The sequence below is a fragment of the Chelonia mydas genome, chromosome 1, assembly GCF_015237465.2.
Source record: "Chelonia mydas isolate rCheMyd1 chromosome 1, rCheMyd1.pri.v2, whole genome shotgun sequence".
Lineage (NCBI taxonomy): Eukaryota > Metazoa > Chordata > Testudines > Cheloniidae > Chelonia > Chelonia mydas.
In genome coordinates this window covers 157,497,044-157,513,293 of record NC_057849.1, presented here as the reverse complement: position 1 = coordinate 157,513,293, position 16,250 = coordinate 157,497,044, and the positions used below count along the sequence as shown (strand labels likewise).

Sequence of the window (16,250 nt, the reverse complement as noted above, 5' to 3'; positions counted from 1 at the left end):
CAACATACAGGCCAGTGTTCAACTGGTTTTGAAAACTGTTACTCTGAGCAGTAACATTCCAGTCTCCACTGAAATACTGCCCCAAAATGAAACATTTTTGGTATCAGTTGCTACATACTGCTACATGGACCAGCAAATGCAATCTGAAATACGACAAGGACAGTCACAGGATTAAGTTTTTCACAGAAAAATATAAATGTTTTCCCTGAATCTCATGACAAAGAACAGCTACCATTCATCATGAATTCTAATATTACCACAAAAGCGGAATAGATTTCCCTCCATTATGTTCTGTAATCTCCCAGTTGGAACACACTGTCTAAATCTCTATCATCATATCTTGCAGTCTTTCTACCCTGATTTCTAGTTCTGATTTTAGAGCGTTGAGGAGCTCTTTCATATTTTGTATAGTCCAAATCCTCCCAGTCATTATTATCCATATTAATCCTACGTCGTTTCCTCTGTCTAGACAATATCATAGATTTAGATGCATTAGCTTTAAAATTTTTACCTTTTCTAATGACTTTTGTTTTTCCTTTCCTTTTCCTTTTTTTTGTGTTTGTGGCATTGCTATAGTTACTGCTATTGGAATCAGTATCAAATTCTAAATTAGATGAGCAATTGAAACTGGCATCAGGTCCAGATTTTGAGCTCCCTGCAATTCCAGAAGGTCCCATTCTCTCTGACACAGATCGTCTTCCATTCTCCCTCACTTCTGTTTCAGACTCTGCTGTGTTCTTCAAATCACTCACGGCTTTTGCTTTTTTGAAAAGAGTTGCAGACTTTTGACTGGTCATCTTCTTAATTCTTCTATCATTCCACCTGCCTGACAAAGAATCTGCCTCATCCTCAGAGTTGCTCACAGCATGTTGTGTGTGTGCAGAAGTTGACTGGTCGGACACCTTTTGACTACACCCATCCCCTGACTTATGGCTTTTGGAGTCCTGCTCTGAGAATTCTACTGTGGGATTTTTAATTTTAGGAGATGCAGCACAGACTGTCCTGTGTGGTTGTTTATGGCCATTGCTTTGCCTATTCTTTGGTGCCATTTGTGCACCTATTTCAGAATCTGAACTTTTATCTTCAGATTCACTAATATATTTTCTTCTAGCACATGAACTAGCCTGTGAAAGCGTTTTCTGTTTAATATACTGTTCTTTTAGTTCTTTTTCACTTTCAGACTTTAAACCTGTGTCATCTTCAAAGCCATCCAATAACAATTTCCTGGCTGCAGCAGAGGCACTGCGGTGGGGCAGTTTTCTGTTCTTGCTTCCAATGCCAACACTTTCTGAGCTGGAGATCTCTTCCTCCACATCACTCATTAGTCTTAATTTACTGGCAGCCACAGTCGCACTTCTACGTGGAATTCTTCTACGACCATCATCTTTGTCATTCACTATTTTGTAAGCCCCCTTTGAATATTCTGAGTCACTCCCATAGAACCTTTTCCTGGTAGCTCTTCTGCTATGACCATTCTCTTGAGAGAAAGATCCTATAATATAAAAAATAAAAATGATTGAAATATTTGTTAAATTAAAAATGACAAATTTATGACAAATATTTTAAAACAGAACAAAAAAAATTTATATTTTAGTACTAACAATGTACAAACCCAAATAGCACTGGAGAACAGCTCACACTGTGTGTTTAGTAAGGTGATAAAAACACCTGTATTTTTATTTTATAATAGCAAGGGTAATTCAAACATATTACATGTTATATTCGGTGGAGAGCAATTAAGGTTTTGGCCAACTATATCATCATTCCACCTATGATTTTTATGTTCTCTGAATTACATGCCCTGAAAAGTCCATCTCCTCACCCCCATTTTAAGAATGCACCTGCAAGAAAAAATATTATTTGTTTTGTTGCAGTTTGGTTGATCTGTTCTTGGCAAAAGACCAGATGTGGGACAAGGGCCATTCAAAGATGGCTTTCAAACACCTTTGCATTCCCCTAATCCTTGAGCCATCAAGGGACTAGGTGAGTCTCCAGTGCATGAGCACAACTCCAAGTTGCTCTTCTTATTCCTGGCTCTCCATGGCTCCAAATGCCTATCCAATAGCCAGGAATCACTGGAGCCCATCCTGGATATGTGCCTTTCCCTCTGACATGTTCTGTGCGGTGGCAGCGTAGGTGGTGCTACAACAGTTTTAGGTGACCTGGAGATGTGCTGAGACAAGGGTAATCCTTTTACTAACTTTGGTCAGCTGGTTTTATACTTGCTTTGACCCAGAGTGATGCAAAACCATCCGAATGAATCAGAGCCCTAAAAAATTACCATATCATCTGTGGCAACAGAAAGCTGTGGGCGACCACCGTATTAAGTCTGTTAAATAAAAGCCACAAAATTAAAACAAAGGAATTAAGAAATGAATCTAAAAAGTAGAAAAAAAATACTACTAGTATTCTAGAACTCCAAAAACTTGTTTTATTTAATCCAAAAAATCCACAAAATGCCTAATTCAGATTTGAGGAGGAAGATGTAATGATAAAAGGACATTATATCTGGTCAACTTCAGCCCAAACTTTGTTTTGCAAATATATGCTTTTACCAAACCTATAAGCAAAGGAAATATTTCCGTGTTTTAAAAAACCCCAAACGATTAAGTCATTTTTGTAGCAATAATTATTTGACATTTACGAAAGATACTGTATGATTAGTTAGGAAGTGCTAGCTGACATCAGGGTCTGACTGCATTTTATATTGTAAGTTAAAGCAACATTAAGGCTGCCTACGAAGCACTCAGTCAGGACACGCCAAACTAAAGGTTAACTTTTTTCACAGGGCCCCATCTTCATTTAGTGAGCAGGTAGAGTCTGCAGTGGACCAGGCAGGGATTCAACATTTATTTATAACTTGCTTCTTAGAAGCAAAAAGGAATAGTGTACACAATATAAAATGCTAGCTGTCAACAAAAAAAGATTTTCTCTATGCAAATACAGTTAATTTAAAAATACAAATATTTAATAAGTTTTTCTCACAGTTAAATGAGTATACATCTCTGGCCCACTTGCTGCTGTACACAAATCCAACCTGCATATTGAGGTCCAAATATTTTATTCAAATTCATTTTTTCATTTATTCATGTAAATTCAGAGTAGAGTTAATTGATTTCAGCTGATTTACTCCTAATTTACACCATTGTAAATGCAAACAATTTGGGCTAGAATACAGGAACCTGCAGGAAATCTATGGAAAAAATAGTAAGTGATCATCAGGGATCCTAGCTTTCCCGTGATAAAAAACAAAACTGTCCGATAAAAAAACCCAAAAATCTGTTTTTTTCAGTGAGTAAAATGAAAGGCTGAACTTTTTCCCTAGCCACAATATAGAGTGGAACCCCATTTATCTGATCTAATTGGGGCCAAGGCCAGATCAGATCATCTAAAATTTGGATAACCCAGAGAATGGGCAAAGAGCTTCAGCTGTAAGCCCCACTGCCTGGGGCTGACAACCGACAGCACCAATTTGGTTAATATGGAGAGCCGGATAATGGAGGCTCACATAAATGGGGTTCTACTGTATATATGTTATTTTTTCACAAAATGTAAAAACTAAAGATTCTCTGTAAAAATGCAAATTTCGAGTTTTTCCTGTGGCAAAAGGATTTCTAGAATCCCTGTTGATCATAAAATTTAAATTACTTTTCTGAGGCAAATATACAAAGTATTCAGATGCAACCTTAAAACATGACATTTCTTGACTTGAGCGCTTCACTTTGCGATCTTATGTTTTCCATAGGAAATATGCTAGAAAAAGGAAATAATTCAAATATGACTTTCATTATATGCCTAGATACAAAACTAGGCCAGACTGCACAAAAATGCCTAACGTGAGAGCTGGTCTACAGAGTTTTTGCACCAATTTACATAAATCAGTTTAAAAACAAACTTACTTAAACTGGTGCAACTCCCCAGTGTGAACACTTTCATACTGATGTAAATGTGTTTTGCTTACAACTATAAATTTAGTTAAACTGAGGCAGAAATTGTGTGTAGACAAGCCATGATATGGGGTTTGCAAGAACTTTTGAACATCTCACTGAATGAAGCAGGGCTTCTCTGGAAATCATAGAAACCTTATTAAATACCCATGACAACAGAGGGCACCATATTACTTATTTCTATTCAAAATTTTATGCGACTGCATTAACAGCCCTTTTACTTTATATTTCCAGGAGTTATTTTTAAAAAGTATTGTTATTAAAAATGTACAATGCCTGCACGTTTTAAAAAAAATAGTGATAATCTGAGCTAATCGGAACACTTACTTTAAAGTGCACCTCCAATATAAGGCCTATGAGTAACATTGTGAAAAGCATCTAACTGAGAAAGTTTTTAAGTCAGTGAGGTGCTTTTGAAAATATTACCCTATATCAGTGTTTCTCAATGACCAGTCTGCGGACTGGTGCTGATCCTTGAGATTTCCCTGGCAGAGTTTAGGAAGGCAGCAAGCTGGTCCCTGGTATCAAGAAGGGTGAGAAACACTGCCCTATAGCCATGCAAAATTTCTACTTTCTTCCCAGAACTGGAGCTGTTTTAAAAAATAATATATCTATATCTATATCTATATATATATATTTTAAAAATTACACGGTCCTGTTTTTAAAGAATAGGGGAAGCATTTTCCCACCTCCAGACTACTCATTCTCAAAAACTGCAGAAATGCCTTTGCTCACATTTATAAAAACATGACCACCCTCAGGTGGAAACCAGCCTGAAAGGTGAAAAATTCACCAGGTTGTAATAAACGAAAATGGGCTTTCAGAAAGAAAACACTCAGGTAACCTTAATAGTGGCTGTGTGCTATATACTCTAGCTATAGTTATCATGATGACATTCAAGAACAGAATCTAGAACATACATATTTATTGATTCCTGAATGCACAGCTTATCAAAGGCAATATCTGAGTCACCCATAACACTCCATATTCTACTAATGAACTGTCCCCAGTGAAACCATTTGTAAACTTACTGGATGAAATGAAACAATTCATACTTAAATATGTTCCTCAACTGAAGAATATTTTGTCATCTGTGCTAAATATTACAATGTGGACAGAAAGTACAAGTTAAAAATGATATAATAGTATATTTGCATTAATAGTTTCATATTAATATACTTCCAGAATAGTAAGACACTCAGCATTCATCAAGAGATCTAGTGCCATGAGGAAGGGAAATAATTTTCCTCTGAAAAATTACACTGATCACTACCCAATTTTAACAGCATACACCTTTATACTTCTATCATTGTTGCACTTTACAATATTCCTACACAAGCTTCCTTCAGAATGGCAAGGAACTCATTTTGTGTAGTCCAAATCTTCCTAATAACCACCAATCCTACATTTTAATTTAGTCCGTATCAGATTTAGATACATTAAGTTTTTAAACATACCTTTTTTAGTGACTTCCCTTTTCCTCCTTTTTGTGTTTATGGCATCGCTATAGTTACTATTATTGGTATCAGTTTCAGATGCTAAATTAGAAGAGCAATTGAAACTAGCATCCGGTCCAGATTTTGAGCTCCCTGCAGTCCCAGAAGTTTCCATGCTCTCTGACACAGAACTTTTTCCATTCTCCTTCACTTCTGTTTCAGACTCTGCTGTGTCCTCCAAGTCACTCAAGACTTTTGCTTTTTTGAATGGAGTTACAGGTTTTTGACTCGTCACCTTCTTGATTTTTCTACCATTCCACCTGTGTGACTCAGAATCTTCCTCATCCTCAGATGAGTTGCTCACTGCATGCTGTTTGTGTGTAGAAGTTGATTGTTTGGACACTTCCTGACTGATCCCATCCTCTGACTTATGGCTTTTGGAGTCGTCCTCTGAAAATTCTACTGTGGGATTTTTAATTTTAGGAGATGCAGCACAGACTCTCCTGTGTGGTGGTTTTTTGCTATTGCTTTGCCTATTTTTTTGTGCCTTTCTTGTATCAGTTTCAGAATCTGAACTTCCATCTTCAGATTCACTAATATATTTTCTTCTAGCAGCAGATGAACCAGGCTGAGAAAGTTTTTTCTTCCCTGCATACGGTTCTTTTAATTCTTTTTCACTTTCAGACTTTAAACCTGTCTCATCATCAGAGCCTTCCAATAACAGTTTCCTGGCTGCAGCAGAAGCATTGCGGTGGGGCAGTTTTCTGTTTTTGCTTCCAATGCCAATACTTTCTGAACTGGAGATCTCTTCCTCCACATCACTCATCAGCTTTAATTTATTAGCAGCCACAGTAGCACTTCTGCGTGGAATTTTTCTATGTCTACCAGTTTTGTTACTCAATGATTCACAAGCCACTGCTGAAGTATTTTCAGAGTCACTTCTATATAGCCTTTTCCTGGCAGTTTTTCTGATATTTCTATTCCCCTGAGAAACCGATCCTGTAAAATAAAGAATTGCTGTCAATTTTAAATATAAGGACACCCATTTATGTTAAATTTAATTTCCTGTAAAGTCAAACAAGTTCAACTCAGGCACAAACTGAAGTACAAATGTAGTAGTAGCTGCAACTTACATGGAACATTTTATTTAACTAGAAAATAAAGGTAACAATTTTCATTCTTCACAAATCTAAAAGATGAGCATTCACCGTGAATTGAAGCTTGCTTTATTTGTATTTAAATCATCATTATACCATCAGTATCAGTTGTATTCAATTTCTTTTTTATAATTAAAAACTAAGGGAGTTGCAAAACCTTCATCCTCACTGTTTGACTATCTCTTTGCCTTACTAGTAACTTCCTTCAGTGCTAATGTTAATTATTTCACCAGAGCAGACAGTAAGATGAGAAAAGTCTAACTCTTACAGCAACAGTATTGGTACAAGTGCCATGCCACTAAGCTAGCCTCAGTCACGTACTCAAAATGTTAACATACAGTTTTAACTTTTCGAAGTGTTATTAACATGAACTTAATTGCACCACATATTAACTACTGAATGTGCATTTTCTTATGTTATTGGCCATTCACAGAAAACACTAATTGAATCTTACCCATTTGCTTTCTTTGAGCTGCTCTATTTCTGGTTACCCTAAAGCTGCTGTTCTTTGCTCTGGATATGCCATTGTGTAATACTGGGGATGCAAGAGCCATAGAGCTTTCTTTACTTTCCTCTGAGCTACTTGAAGAAGAGGAGGAAGATCCTGATGAGGAGGCAGAGGAAGAAGCCGAAGAGCCTTCTATTTCACTTTCTGGTAAAAAAAATATTAGAATTCTAAGTCGGAACTCAGTAAGTTAGTTACCTTGAAAATTAATTAGTAGCTGTAATTTGCTGGTTTATACGTTACAGAATGTTTCTTACACATATCACTTCCATATAATTAGTTTCACAGTGTATTGTTTATAGATGACAATGACAGTAGGGCATATATTATAGGTGGCACTGGTAGTGTCACCTATAGTGAGTGATAGCTGGCTGACATTTTCCATTGTAAGACAGTTTTCAGTTGCTCATGACTTTGCCAAACTAAGTATGTGGGCTGAATTTTTTCATGCTACATTGTCTGGTGGCATTTTTTCTTTTTTTAAGGTTCAGCTAAAAACGTTCAGCCATTTTCAAGGAAGGCTTTGCAATGTTAATAAAATTGTGGTGGCTTCTTTAAGAGTTTAGCACCTTCATGCTTTGGAATAAAAATGTGATATGTGATGGGGTGGCCTTCGTGTGTTGCATAGGCAACATTAATTCCAGCACTTCCTTTCATCTGAGTGCATAACTTTGAAATCTTAATAGCCTTTTGGCATAGCGTGTTGTGTGCAATACACACACACACACACACAACTACAAATCATATTTATGTGTTAAATGTACTGACATGACAAGTTCAAAGTGTTCATCACAAGCACTGTTTGCTAAGACTGTTGTCTGAGACTTCCAGGTTCCATTTTCACATTTAGCAGAAGATTTTTAAAGCAGCAAATAAGTATAGCTGATAGGACTATTTTTCTCCCTCGCACCCCTCAACAAGCCATTTAGCTCCGTGATGACTCCCCACGTGAAATTGAGTACAGGCACACAAAGACTATCACCAACAGGATTGAAAGATGGTGTACAAGTCTGCTTCTTTGATTATAAATGTATTTTTACTTATAAGTTTCTCTTACTGCAGGCTCTTCACTAGTAAAAGCTGAAACTAAAGAAACTTATTGGGTTCTATACAACTTTAAAACAGAAGACTTCTATACTTAACATGCAAACGGCATGAAAACACAAGATGTTATTACAAAACATTCATAGTTCTCAGAGACAAGGTTTTCCTACAGAAGGCATTTTAAAAACTTTGTATTTTTAAGAGTTATTTAGCTAGAATTTATGGGAATTATGGTAACTTTGCCTACAAAGGCAAAAAAATATTAGCATACATTTTATAGCTAAAGTTTAGTATATAAGCAAACACAGCTTTTAAAACAGATTTTGTTTCTCACCTGATGACAACGCAGAATGATTTGTTACGGGTGTAGTTCTAGCTTTTCCATTTCTTTCACGTGAGGACATGCAAGCAGAATCAGAAGATTCACCAGAACTGTGGGGATAGGTGCTAGCATTTATTTTATGGCTTGTAACACATGCTGCTCTGCTAGAGGTAGGTTGGGTAGAAGAATCTTCCTGCTCAGATTCAATTTTTGCCTGAGATTTTAAGGGTTTCTGCTTCACATTTCTAGCCATATAAAGGAAATAGAAATAACTGTAATATACAATGTAAGCGAGCAGAATATTTCAATAAGAAATAATGAAATATTTGGAAACTTGGATAAAAGGCAATAATTCCTATTGCTAGAAAACAGACTGTATTCAGTACCATTTCCGACTTGGTGAAATGCGATTAAATTTGTGAACTAAAACATTAAATTTTATTATGTCTGCAGTTGTAACTCTTGTTACAGTGTGTATGGTAACACCCATTGTTTCATGTTCTCTATGTATATAAATCTCCCCACTGTATTTTCCACTGAATGCATCCGATGAAGTGAGCTGTACCTCACGAAAGCTTATGCTCAGATAAATTTGTTAGTCTCTAAGGTGCCACAAGTCCTCCTTTTCTTTTTGCGGATACAAACTAACATGGCTGCTCCTCTGAAACCATTCACAACTCAGTAGCTGATGCTAAGTGCTCATGGTAAAAGTGCAATTTACACCTACAGTGAAAATATCTGATTAAATCAGGGGAAATGGATGAGATATCAACTATGCATATATACATAAATCTGAGGCTGATCATGTTTTTCCCCCTATTTTCCAAGTTGCAGCAGCTGCCTTTGGATTTCTGATGTACCCTAGAATCCTCACTTATCAGTTGCAATAGCCATTTAAAAGGGCCACGTGTACCAATTATATCCTATGATAAACAGAGTCCCAAAGACACCCAGCTAACAGGTACAATCTGGGAGAAAGCTCTCTGAAATAAAATGTGAGTACCCAGAAATATGAATACACGAAGTCTATAGTTTTCCACCGTAACTCAGATCTAGCCTGTGTGAGTGCTGCACACAAGCCTGCGGTTCAATTTGATTACTGGAGAACAATGCTCTTCTGGTAGAGGAATGGAAGAGAGAAAGGGCACTTGTTCGACACCAGAAATATTTCTTCTAATAAATGAAATTAAAACATTAAAAAAGCCTAAAGGGAAAATTTGTTACCTGATAAAGCCCTGAATTAACATATGTACTAGTCCTTTAAATCTTGAGTTCTTCAGTGTTTAGAATAAGGCATCCTTGTACGCTTAGGCCACATACGCACTAAGGGCTCTTTGCTGGTATGGCTATACCGGTATAGTATACTAGCAAAGAGCTCCTACCCTGGATGCAGCTTATAACACCAAAACTGTGCCTTTATTAGATTATTATTCCACCACACCTAAGCAAAAAACAAAGTACATGGGTAAAAGTGCAATTTTGCCAGTATAGTTGCGTGTACTAATAGGGGCTTCTGATAGCACAACTATGTTGGTCAAGAACCACACCTCTTCAACTCTCTGGCCAACACAACTGGGCTGGCAGAAATCTTTAGTGTGGAGTTGGCCTTAGCCAGAGAGGATTTTGCACCTCTTGCATCTGTTCTGCTTGTCTTAAGAGACTTACACATAAAACTACATCTCTTGGTTTATGGGAACGTTTGTACACTTCTTCTGTAGCTACCTCCTAGCAGACTTTTAGCTGGGAGCATACCAAGTGTTCCCCTCTGTGACCTCCTCCCCCTGTCCTCTTTCACGGGCAAAGATCTGGGGCAAGAATTAGATTGAGAATCCACCACATATAGGAAAGTCATCCAGAGATTTCTGGGGAGCCTTGAAGGAGGCCATTTTGTTTGCTCACATTAGAAAATACCTACCACTTTAGGATACTAAGTGGTAACTTGGTTCCTTTGGGTTATAGACTCACTAAAAAAGATTTTTCTAATTAAGCAGCCACAAATTCATACAGCCAGAGATTCTTTTTGAGGGACAAGAAGTGCATGCTGTGGTCAAGATGTGTCTTGTAATTTGCAGAGACCTATCTGAAGCACTCCTTGAATTCTGCTGAAGAGGAAATGAGGTCTCAATAATCCTCTGAAACCCTAATCCTCGGCTCAGTGAAGGTCTGTGTGCTGGGAACATGTCACACACAATTCCTTTTCAGATATGAATGAGACTGATGTTTCAGATAGAGCATTGCCTGCTCTTTAATGTGTTTCTTTATTTCAGCCATACTTGCCTGCTGTTTGGTGGAGGGAAGGGAGCAGATTGAGAATGTGAGGAATACTCCTGTAACAGATCCTAATAAGCTCAGCGCACCTGCCACTGCCCCCATATGCTCTACAGTTAAGAGCTGAAAACCTAAGTTGGCTCACTACTTGCCAGAAACAGTAAGGAAATAAAGAGCTGTATTTGGCCAAAGTAGGTGGACCTTTCTTCTGCTGCCAGCAGCAGAATGGCTGGGTGGCAACAGAAAGGGATATATCCAAATAAACACGTTGCTAGGCAATGAGAGCCATTGCCTCTGGATAACAAGCACAGAAGGGAAAACCACATTTAAAAGGACTGGTGGATAAGCAGCTGAAAATGATTTGTAGGTGATAAATCTAGACTAATTACATTTGCATCAATCACTACCACCACCAGGTTTGACCCTCAGAGCCTTCTTGCCACACCACCATGCACACACACAAAGTGTGGAATAAAACATGGAGTTAACCATGTTGCATTAGGGATATTGAGGCTTATTTTCTTGGAAATTTTGGGTAAACTTCACCATGAGCTACCAACACCACATTATAATACATGTGGAATATAACTTCCTACTATATATGCTTGGTTATAACAACTTATCCCTATTATGGCTAGCAACTTTTACTAACTTGTAATTGGTTATCATTTAAGCCTTCCAGCTTTCATATAATTTCAGTCAGTTAAAATTTGGTTGTCTGGCTAAAGCGGAGATTAAAAATGGTTCTGCTTCATAAGCTCATAACTGTTTTGTAATCAATTTTGCACTACACAAAGGACTTTCTTTGCAAGTCTTCACTGCTGCAAAAAAAATTGTACTAAATATTTCACTATAATTAACCATTTAACTAATAAGTTAATCCTAGGAGATCATGCTGCCATCTTACAAAACTGAATGCAACATGCATAATTTTTACAATAGTGAAAATGCCCCAAATGCATTCATCTTTTTAATCTATTTACCTGAGTGTTTTGTTAGGGTGCTGTACCATGCTATGACTTTGCAACCTCCTATTACATCTCTGGCTTCTTCGTAGTCTTTCATTGTGTTTTTGGCCAGTTTTAAAGTCTGAAACGATTCTTCTCATTTTTTCCTCAAAGAGCGCTGATAATCTCAAGGTCATACTATAAATCTAAATAAAGAGATGTTAACTTTAAATTACAAAGTATCTTACGAGTGAATTGAATGTTTTACAAAAACAAGAATTTACTGAAGAGAACATCTGGAGAAAATGACAAAATGACTCAGCATAAATTAGAGCTACAAGAGACATATGACTGACACCTACTTTTTCTCAATACTTTTGTTGCACTCTATTCTTTGTCCAAACCCACCAGACTGGTAGCTTGCTCTGTTGCATTACTAAATAGGTATTAATAAAGGATCCAACACTAAATGAAGCCGAGCCCAACCTGACTACTACTATGAAAGCATAGTGTACAAAAAGTTACCTTTGATCTTTTACTTGGAGTGTAAGATTTTGCATTGCTAAATATTAGTCTTATATCTTTGCATAATTCCATCGGGTTGTCATAATTTCCAGCTTCCAGCGTCTCCCTCACTGTACCAAAGTCCATTGGAGTGTCTATAATATGTCTGTAGTCCTAGATAAAAGATATGGAGCAAAAAAATTTCAGTAGCTCAAAAGGGCATATAGAAACTAAAGCAGAAGAATTTTGGTGTGTTATTTTATTATTTCTATTAGCACAATAAGGACAGCTGAATAGTCTCAAGTCTTGAGCTATGACCTCAGCAATTTAAACTCCCCAACCCCAGCAAAAAAGACTCAAGCTTTTAGGTTCAGATGGCTTAGGTTCAGCCTCTGTTGCTGCTGTCCCACCTGGGGGAACATACTACAGCAGCTTTCATTTTTAAAAGTTTCCATCTTTTATGGTAGCAGAGAAAACCGTGAAAATATAAATAAAGAGCAGCTAATGCAGTGATGTCTGAGTCCACAGAGCTTTATAGCTTTGAGTGGGTAAACTGTCCCCATTCTTCTCAATGCAAGTTATCATTATTGGGCCCCTGAGTTAACATTAAATGTCAACATTGACTATTTCACCAATTATCAAAGCAGAGGGAAGATCATTGCATAGATCTTTCATACTATCTACTCCAAGTGACTATGTAAATTGGTAGATTGAGTTTACAGGGCAGGCTTAAGAGATACCACCACTTACTTCTCCCCCCCTCAATTAAGAAGGGGCTGCGCAGTGCCCAGCAAGGCATCTGAGCCCCACCATGGAGTCCAACAGAGCCCATGGGTGTATTTGAACCTCAATAAAGGGAGAGCCAAACTCAAGGACTAGAACCCAGACAACACAATCTACTGGAGCATTATCTTATTTTGTCATCTTAACTGGGCAGAGCTCGGAAGAGTAACACTACTTTCTTCTGAACCTTTGAGTATTACTGAACATTTATGTTACTTTAGCATGCAAAGACCCCAACCAGGATTGGGGCCCAATTGTACAGAGTACTGAACAAACACAGACAGTCCCTGCTACAGATATCTTATAATCTAAAAAACATTAGAACAAAAACTGTAAGGAAGACATAATATACAAGTAAATGAACAAGATGACTAGTGGCACACTTTGGTTCTTACATGTTATGTGATGTGTTTTTAATAGGGTCAGAGGAAGTATTAGGAAGAAATGAAGGTTACTTACCTGTAACCTGAGTTCTTTGAGATGACTCCACATTTCCTACTTATGGGTACTCCACCACCTTTTGGTTGAACCCTCTTCTAGCAGAAACAGACATAGGACTCTCGTATCCCACCACTGAGGATGAGACTATAAAGGGCGCAAGTCACCCTCCCAACTTCAGGTCCTTCCACTGCAAAGCCAGAGACATAATCACAAGGCCTCTGACAGAAAGGAGGAGGAGGGTGGGAAGCGTGCATATGCAGAGACATCTTGAAGAACTCCAGTTACTGGTAAGTAATCTTCATTTCTTCTGAGAGTGGCTCTGCATATTCCTACTTATGGGAAAGATTGACAAGCAGTGCTGAGACTAACCTGGAGGTGGGAACAGGGAATAAAAACAGAAGCACCACTTTGCCAACCCCAGAGCATGTTGCTTGGTGAAAGGGAACACTGAAGTTCAGGTTACAGCTTTGCAAATCTCAGTCTGAGGCATCTGCCTCAGACAAGAAAAGAAAACAGCCACACAGCTCTAGTGGAATGTCGTTGAATCGAAGCAGCTACCGGAATTTTTGCTAGTGTTTAACGCTCAGCAATACATTGCTTAATCCACCAGGAAATAGTCTGAGAAGAAACCATATACCCCATATTGTTCCTGGCATATGAAACAATTCAGTCATTTTACAAAAGCTCTTAGTTCTGTCCAAAAATAGGCAAGTGCCCTTATGGCAGCCAATGTATGGAGGACAGATCTTTTTTCACTAGAATGTAGCTTAGAGCAAAAAATGGTAAATTAACAGACTGATTAATGTGAAAGTCAAACACCAAATGATAAAATGAACATTTAGCCAATGGGGTGAAATGAGATTTCACCAACATGGTCAAAACCAAACTAAGGTCTAAGGAAAGAACAGGGTCCCTAAAAGGAGGCACATTAGATACACCTTTATAAACTTTTTAACTGAAGCAAGAACAAACAGTGATCTACCATCAACGAAAGCATGATACGTAGAGATGGCTGCCAAATGGACCTTTAATGATGAGTCAGACTAGACAACTCTTGATTTTTTAAAGTACGTTAAGTAGTCCAACCAATATTGAGAATCAGACCTCCTCTGCATCCATGCCTAAAAACTAGACCATTTTAGGAAGTAACAGTTTCTAATGGACCATTATCTAGAGTTAATTAGTATGAACAGATGAACACGACTGCTCAAGAGCAGACAAAGTATGACCATACACGCTCAAGTGAAGGGACTTACATGAAAAATCCTGTCCCCATCCCGGGACATGAGGTCTGGAGACAGAGGGAGGTATATGAAGACTCCATTGGACAGTTGAAGGAGATCAGTAAACCACTGCTAATGTGGCCAAGATTGGGCAATGAGTATTATCTTGCCTTATCCTAACAACTCTCTATCACCTTCTGTATCAAGGGAAAAAGAAACATCAGACCCCTCTCCTCAGCGCAGCAGGAAAGCATCTGACACAGACTGTTCCTACCCACTCTAGAACAGGAACAATGACATGTTCTTCGGAACCTAGTTGCAAATAGGTCCACATTTGGGTTGACTCCATCTGGAAAATATGGTCAACCACCTAATCTTTAGGGACCTCATGTGCATCTGAGAGCAGTCTCTGTTGAGACTATCCACAACTACATTGCTTTCCCCAGCCACATGTAGTGCCACAAGATACATTTCATAGTAGATACATGAATCCCACAGATTTATCACCTCTGCAAACAAGGAGGCGGAATGATCATCCACTGCTTCTTAATATAATACTTTTCAGACATGTTGTCTGTTACTAGTTGCACAACCTTTCCTGGCAGCTGATGGAGGAATGCTCTTAGAGTGAGATGAACTGTTCTTAGTTCCAGTATGTTGATGTGCAACGTTCTTTCCTGAGAAGACCAATGTCCTTGAACTGTTTAAATGATTCAAGCATACGCCCCCAACCATTGGGTGTGGCATCTGAAATCCCTTTCCAAGATGAACCTGAAGAACTGAACTGCACACTTCAGAGCATGTTTGTCCTGCTTGCCCCCCAGTCCAGAGAGACACTGATGTTCTGAAGTATAGTGATCAACAGCTAAAGGCTAGCTTAATTTCGACTGTAAGCCTGGGACCTGCCTCACAGGTCTCATTTTTAAACTGGCAAATAGTCACATAGGTAGTGGCTGCCATAAAACCCATGAGACTCAGGAAGAACCTCACCCTCTATGTGGGGCAACTTCAAATTCTTGACACTACCTCATTTTGAGAAACCTGTCATCAGGTAGAAAAACTCTCGTTACCACTGAGTCCAATATGGCACCTATGAAAAGGATCCTTTGTGTAGAACAGAGGATTGACTTTCGGATGCTAAGAAGAAAAGACTGGTCATAGTAACTATATGACAAGTCCTCACCACAGCAGCTTTTGATAGCCAATCATTCATATAAGGGCAAACAAATATACACTGCTTCCTCAGATACAACGCTACCACAGAGAGACACTTTGTAAATACCCTGGGTATTGCAGAAAGGCCAAATGGAAGCACCTTGTACTGGAAATGGCACCCAGCTACCACAAATCAAAGGTACTTTTGATATTTCTGAAACTGAAATATGAAAATTAGTGTCCTTTGGATTGAGAGCTGGGAACCAATCCAGGACTGACAGCAAGGGATTACTGAAGACAGGGTCAGCATATGGAAATGAAACTTCCAGATGTATTTATTCAATTCCATCAAATTTAATATCGATCAGAACCCCCTCATTCTTCTTTAGTACCCCAAAATATCAAAAGTAAAAATCATGACCCTTCAGGTAAGCAGGAATGTCCTTGACTGCTCCTAACAAAGCAACTTCTCCACTTCTGTGCGAACTGCCTCATGAGAGGGGTCCCTGAGGAGGGAC

The 16,250-nt window shown here is 38.3% G+C and overlaps 1 protein-coding gene across 2 annotated transcripts in view; it reads right to left on the bottom strand.

Annotated features, from left to right (window-relative positions):
- Nucleotides 1-16,250, bottom strand: part of BRWD1 (bromodomain and WD repeat domain containing 1) — a 113,014-nt gene that overhangs the window by 13,849 nt on the left and 82,915 nt on the right. For both annotated transcript variants that reach the window (XM_043538220.1, XM_037903863.2), the window contains exons 36-41: nt 12,152-12,304; nt 11,663-11,832; nt 8,424-8,656; nt 6,995-7,192; nt 5,405-6,382; nt 512-1,492 (exon numbers count right to left, since the gene is read on the bottom strand). In XM_043538220.1, the coding sequence (XP_043394155.1) occupies nt 512-1,492; nt 5,405-6,382; nt 6,995-7,192; nt 8,424-8,656; nt 11,663-11,832; nt 12,152-12,304 (2,713 nt within the window). The remainder of the gene's footprint in view (nt 1-511; nt 1,493-5,404; nt 6,383-6,994; nt 7,193-8,423; nt 8,657-11,662; nt 11,833-12,151; nt 12,305-16,250) is intronic.